The sequence below is a fragment of the Otolemur garnettii genome, unplaced genomic scaffold (genome assembly GCF_000181295.1).
Source record: "Otolemur garnettii isolate 467f Iridium unplaced genomic scaffold, OtoGar3 scaffold00244, whole genome shotgun sequence".
Taxonomy (NCBI): domain Eukaryota; kingdom Metazoa; phylum Chordata; class Mammalia; order Primates; family Galagidae; genus Otolemur; species Otolemur garnettii.
Genome location: NW_003852639.1, coordinates 1,525,225 through 1,531,430, shown reverse-complemented (window position 1 = coordinate 1,531,430; position 6,206 = coordinate 1,525,225). Strand labels below are relative to the sequence as shown.

The window sequence follows — 6,206 nt, the reverse complement described above, 5'->3', positions numbered from 1 at the left end:
CCCAGGAGTTGGAGGTTGCTGTGAGCTGTAATGCCGCGGCACTCTGCCCAGGGGGACAGCTTGAGGCTCTGTCTCAAAAAAAAAAAAAAAAAAAATAGTTGTGTGTTAGGCCAGGCGAGGTGGCTCACACTTGTAATCCCAGCATTTGGGAGGCCTAACCAGGTGGATTGCTTGAGCTCAGGAGGTCAAGACCAGCCTGAGCCAAAGCAAGACCCTATTTCTAAAACAAATAGCTGAGTGTTGTGGTGGGCGCCTGTAGTCCCAGCTATTAAAGAGGCTGAAGCAAGAGAATTGTTTGAGCCCAAGAGTATGAGGTTGCTGTAAGCTATGACACCACGGCACTCTACCAAGGAAGATACAGTGAGACTCTCAAAAAAAAAAAAATAGCTGTGTGTTGTGGTGGCCACCTATAGTCCCAGCTACTCAGGAAGTTGAAGCAAGAGGATCACTTGAGCCCAAGAGTTTGAGGTTGCTGTGAGCTATGATACCAGGGCACTCTACCCAGGGTGGTAAAGCGAAACTCAGTATCAAAAAAATAAATAAATAGAAAATAAAGTAAGAAATTAATAGTACAATAATAAAAAAACTCACTTGTGTATTGAAAGACACTGATACCTGGGCTGGGCACAGTGGCTCATGCTTATGATCATTGCACTCTAGGACACCAAGGTAGGTGGATCACCTGAGCTCACAAGTTCGAGACCAGCCTGAGCTAGAGCAAGACCCCCTCCACCTCTAAAAATAGCCCAGTGTTGTGGAGAATGCTATAATCCCAGCTACTTGGGAGGCTGAGTCAAGAGGATCACTTGAACCCAGGAGTCAGAGATTGCTATGAGCTGTGTGCCATGGCACTCTACCAGGGGTGACAAACTGAGAATCCGTCTCAAAAAAAAAAAAAAAAGAAAAAAGAAAATCACTTATACATGTACATAACACCAATATAATAATAATTAGCTATATTACCTTTAAGAGTTGTACTTCGATAATGATATTTTGTCTTTTGTCCATTGACTTTAATTTTTATCCCATATTATTATTTCCTTTGAGTTACTTATAAATTGAAGGAAACAGAATATTATCTGTATTATTTTTCCAGGAAACATTTAGCCTTGTGGAAGGATCTGGTTATTTTTTAGTCAATAGCAGTGAGCAGGATATTGTTACCATCATTTACATGGAAGCAGAAAGTGCTGTCCAGGTGAGTTGCAGAAATATTCCCAGATTGATGGTCTTAGAGCAAATTTCATTCTTAGGAGAATGTTTGGGGAAGTTCCATTGAGTATCTAAAATTTGTTGCAAAAGTGACTTTTGCTTCTCTTTCTTTCTTTAACCTATATAGATTCTTCAACTAAAAGTGAGGGGTTACAATACTGGGCAATTTCTTTGTTCTAATTGTACTGAGAGAGTATTGGAGATATGTAAATAGAAGATTTCCATTAAAAGAAGTTCATTTTTATACATTCCAAAACATTAACTGTGTAGATATTTAAATGTACCATTGATTTATAACCTGACTATGTGGTATATTCAGCCAAGTAAAAATATTAAGATGACTCCTTACTCAGTATGCCAAAGGATTTCTTCTTAGTTAACTTATAGTAATAAATATAATATCTTTTTTTTTTGAGACAGTCTCACTATGTCACCCACTGTAGAGTACTATTGCATCACAGCTCACAGCAACCTCAAACTCTTAGGCTTAAGTGAGTCTCTTGCCTCATCTTCCCAAGTAGCTGGGACTACAGGTACCTGCCACAATGCCCAGCTATTTTTTTGTTGCAGTTGTCATTGTTGTTTAGCTGGCCCAGGCTGGGTTCAAACCCACCAGCCTCCATGCATGTGGCCAGCACCGTAACCACTGTGCTGTGGGTGCTGAGCCAAATATAATATATTAATTTATATATATATACATTTCCTTTCCTTCTCAGAGCTCAAAGGAATTTAACTTACTTTAGTCATAAAGTAAAAAGGGATGACTGGGGCTGATTGAGATGGCTCATGCCTGTATTCCTAGCACTCTGGGAGGCCAAGGCAGGTGGATTGCTTGAGCTCAAGAGTTCAAGACCACCCTGAGCAAGAAGAATGAGAACCCATCTCTACTGAAAATAGAAAAATTAGCCAGGTGTTGTGGCAGGCACCTACAGTCCCGGCTACTCAGGAGGATGAGGCAGGAGGATGACTTGAGCCCAAGAATTTGAGCTTGCTGTGAGCTATGATAGCACAGTACTCTATCCTCAGCAACAGAGTGAGACTCTATCTTAAAGAAAAGGAAGATTGAGCCAGGTGCAGTGTGTCATACCTGTAATCCCAGCACTTTGGGAGACTGATGTAGGAAGATTGCTTGAGGCCAGGAGTTTGAGAATAGCCTAGGCAACATAGTTGAGACCCCATCTTACTATAGAATTTTTTTTTTACAAAATTAGCCAGGAATACTGGCCTCTAGTTCCTCAGGAAGTTGAGGTAAGAGGATCACTTGAGCCCAGGAATTGGAGGCTACACTGTGCTATGATCATGCCACTGAATTCCAGCCTACGTGGCAGAGTGAGATCCTATCTCTGAAGAAAGAAAGAGAGACAGAGAAGGAAGGGATAGAAGGAAAGGGAACAAAAGGGAAACTGAAGCACTAGGTGCAGACAGCACAAAGGAGAAGCATGCTGCTGTGTGGGAGCCATGGCACAGAGAGCACTGTTAGCTGGCCCAGTGCTTTCTCCCCTTCTGGCAATTGCAGCATATATGGATGTGATTTTCTTCATGAAATCCTTTCCCTATTCATAATTAACAAGGTAGATACATGTGTTGAATTCAATCAAATTAAATTTGGCTCTTTATCAGTAACTTAAATTTTTTTCAAGTACATATTTTGCCATGATCTGAAAATCACATTAAGGGTGGGTGGCGCCTGTGGCTCAGTGAGTAGAGTGCTGGCCCCATATACCGAGGGTGGTGTGTTCAAACCCAGCCCTGGCCAAACTGCAACAAAAAAATAGCTGGGCGTTGTGGCAGGTGCCTATAGTCCCAGGTACTTGGAAAGCTGAGGCAAGTTGGAGGTTGCTGTGAGCTGTGACACCATAGCACTCTACTGAGGGCAATAGAGTGGGACTATGTCTCTAAAAAAAAAAAAATCACATTAAGAGCACCTATTGTGCTGTGCCTGAAATATGTGACCATGTAAACATCTAAGAGTATTCATCTCAAAGAAAATAAGATATATTTTCTGCTTTAATGAAGTAGTTGGTATGATTATGCTTAGAGCACGTTTGCCTCTTTACTTAGCTGCCTCTTTTTCCTTCTAGTTAGTTCCAGTACATCCTGGATTTCTCACTTTGGAGGTATATGATCTTTGTTTAGCTTTCTTGGGTCCAGCAACGGCCCATCTCAGTGTGTCAGACATACAAGAACTGGAGCTTGATCTTATTGATAAGGTGAGAGATGTTTGCTTTGTCTCAGAAATGAAGCAAGCCTCATTCTCCTTCCCCTGTGCCACTTAATACAGTCTCTGCTCACTACTGTGTGTGTATACCCAGACTTTGGGAATGTAAGTGGAAATACCCTTGAACAACTACATTCCAACATTAAACAGATGAAGATAAATAGCTTATGTGATTAAAGTCTAACCAGGAGCATTTAGCATGAACAAAAATGTTTGCTGGGCGGCGCCTGTAGCTCAGTGGGTAGGGCGCCAGCCCCATATACAGAGGGTGCTGGGTTCAAACCTGGCCCCGGCCAAAATGCAACAAAAAAATAGCCAGGCTTTGTGGCGGGCGCCTATAGTCTCAGCTACTTGGGAGGCTGAGGCAAGAGGATCGCCTAAGCCCAAGAGCTGGAGGTTGCTGTGAGCTGTGTGACATCACAGCACTCTATGGAGGGTGAGAAAGTGAGACTCTGTCACTACAAAAAAATTAAAAAAAAAATGTTTGCTGCACTCTAAGAGTTAGACTGTCTTTGGTGAATTAGACACCTCTACTAAAATCTACCCTTTTATTCTTTTTTTAAAACTACTAGGTTGAGATCAGCAAAACTGTATTAGTGACTGTGCGGGTTCTTGGCTCTTCCAAACGCCCATTCCAAAATAAATACTTCAGAAACATGGGGCTCAAACTACAGCTGGCTTCTGCCATTGTCACCCTGACGTGAGTGATTCTTCCAAGACTTCTTTTTCTCTATATTTAACACCATGAGGCTCTTTTTTTTTTTTTTTTTTTTTTTTTTGAGACAGAGCCTCAAGCTATCCTCCTGGGTAGAGTGCCATGGCATCACAGCTCATGGCAACCTCCAACTCCTGGGCTCAAGCGAGTCTCCTGCCTCAGCCTTCCAAGTAGCTGAGACCACAGGCACCCGCCACAGCGCCGGCCATTTTTTGGTTGCAGCCATCATTGTTGTTTTGGCGCGCCCAGGCTGGATTCGAACTCGCCACCTTAGGTGTATGTGGCTGGCGCCTTAGCCACTTGAGCCACAGGCGCCGAGCCCACCATGAGGCTCTTTCTCCTTGATGGCCTGGTCAGCTTTCCCTTAGGTTATTTCATATTATCTCCTTTCCTTTTTTGTTATAGTGCCCTTCAGCCTGTACTCTCTTCCCATAGTCAGCTCTATACAAAATACCAGCCAGGCCCAGTGGCACATGCCTGTAGTCTCAGCTACTCAGGAGACAAAAAGATCACTTGTGCCCAGAGTTCCAGGCTGCGGTGAGCTATGATCATGCCACTGCACTCCAGACTGTGACAGAGAGTTAAGAAGAAGAAGAGGAAGAGGAAGAGAAGGCTATAGTGTGCTGTCATCATGCTTGTATATAACCACTGCACTCTAGCCTGGGTGACCTAAGCACCTCTTAAAAAAAAAAAAATACACATTTGAGGTGCTCAGATGTCATGTGCATCATTAACATTTTCATTTTCTGGCTTGGCACCTATAGCTCAAGTGGCTAAGCACCAGCCACATACACTTGAGCTGGCGGGTTTGAATCCAGCCTGGGCCCACCAAACAACAATGACAGCTGCAACCAAAAAAAAGCCGGGCGTTGTGGCGGATGCCTGTAATTCCATCTACTTAGGAGCCTGAAGCAAGAGAATCGCTCAAGCCCAGGAGTTGGAGATTGCTATGAGCTGTGATGCGACAGCACTCTACCCAGGGCTACAGCTTAAGGCTCTGCCTCAAAAAAAAAAAAATTCTATTTTCTGAAACTTCTTGAATGATATCCTTTGGGTTTTTCAGGCAAGAAGACCTTGAAAAATATATTTAGAAAGAAGAGGGGCAGTGCCTGTGGCTCAAAGGAGTAGGGCATCAGCCCCATATGCCAGGCGGGTTCAAACCCAGCCCCGGCCAAAATCTGAAAAAAAAAAAATAGAAAGAAGAGGAATCGGTTGTATTCCCCTCTAAGAAAGGAGAAATTCAGGCATTTCAAGATAATTTACTATTTACAATTTTTCCAGTCCATTTTGTTTTTTTTTTTGTAGAGACAGAGTCTCACTTTATCACCCTCGGTAGAGTGCTGTGGTGTCACAGCTCACAGCAACCTCCAGCTCTTGGGCTTAGACAATCCTCTTGCCTCAGCCTCCCGAGTAGCTGGTACAGGTGCCCACCATAATGCCCAGCTATTTTTTTGTTGCAGTTTGACCAGGGCCAGGCTGGAACCCACTATCTTCAGTATATGGGACCAGCACCCTACCCACTGAGCCAGAGGCACCGCCCCCCAGTCCATTTTTATATTGCCTTTATTCCTTTGCAACCTAAAAGCAAATTTTTGCCCTTCAGGAGCTTTCTACTATTGCCATGAAATTTGTCTTAACTCTGGAAATCTATTTTCTGGCAGTTCCATCTAATCAGAGTTAGAATAAGCAGAAAATGTTAAGCACTGGCCACTCTCAAAAACAAATGTTTCTCACCTAAAAACATATGGGGTTTTTGCAGGCTAATGGAGGAACAGGACGAATACTCTGAAAACTACATCCTTCGAGCTGTCACTATTGGGCAAACCACACTTGTAGCTATTGCCAGGGACAAGATGGGGAGAAGATACACATCAGCTCCTCGGCAAATTGAAGTAAGGAAATTATCTCATCTAAAATTTGTCATTCGGCTCGGCGCCTATAGCTCAACCGGCTAAGGCGCTAGCCATGTACACCTAAGGTGGCGGGTTCAAATCCCCAGCCCGGACCCGCCAAACAACACTGACGGCTGCAACCAAAAAATAGCCGGGCGTTGTGGCGGGC

The 6,206-nt window shown here is 43.6% G+C and overlaps 1 protein-coding gene across 1 annotated transcript in view; it reads left to right on the top strand.

Annotated features, from left to right (window-relative positions):
• NUP210L (nucleoporin 210 like) overlaps positions 1 to 6,206 on the top strand; it is a 147,392-nt gene that overhangs the window by 95,807 nt on the left and 45,379 nt on the right. Inside the window, 4 exon segments of the mRNA XM_023508329.1 lie at positions 1,097 to 1,198; positions 3,294 to 3,422; positions 4,003 to 4,130; positions 5,905 to 6,037. Of these exon segments, the coding sequence (XP_023364097.1) occupies positions 1,097 to 1,198; positions 3,294 to 3,422; positions 4,003 to 4,130; positions 5,905 to 6,037 (492 nt within the window).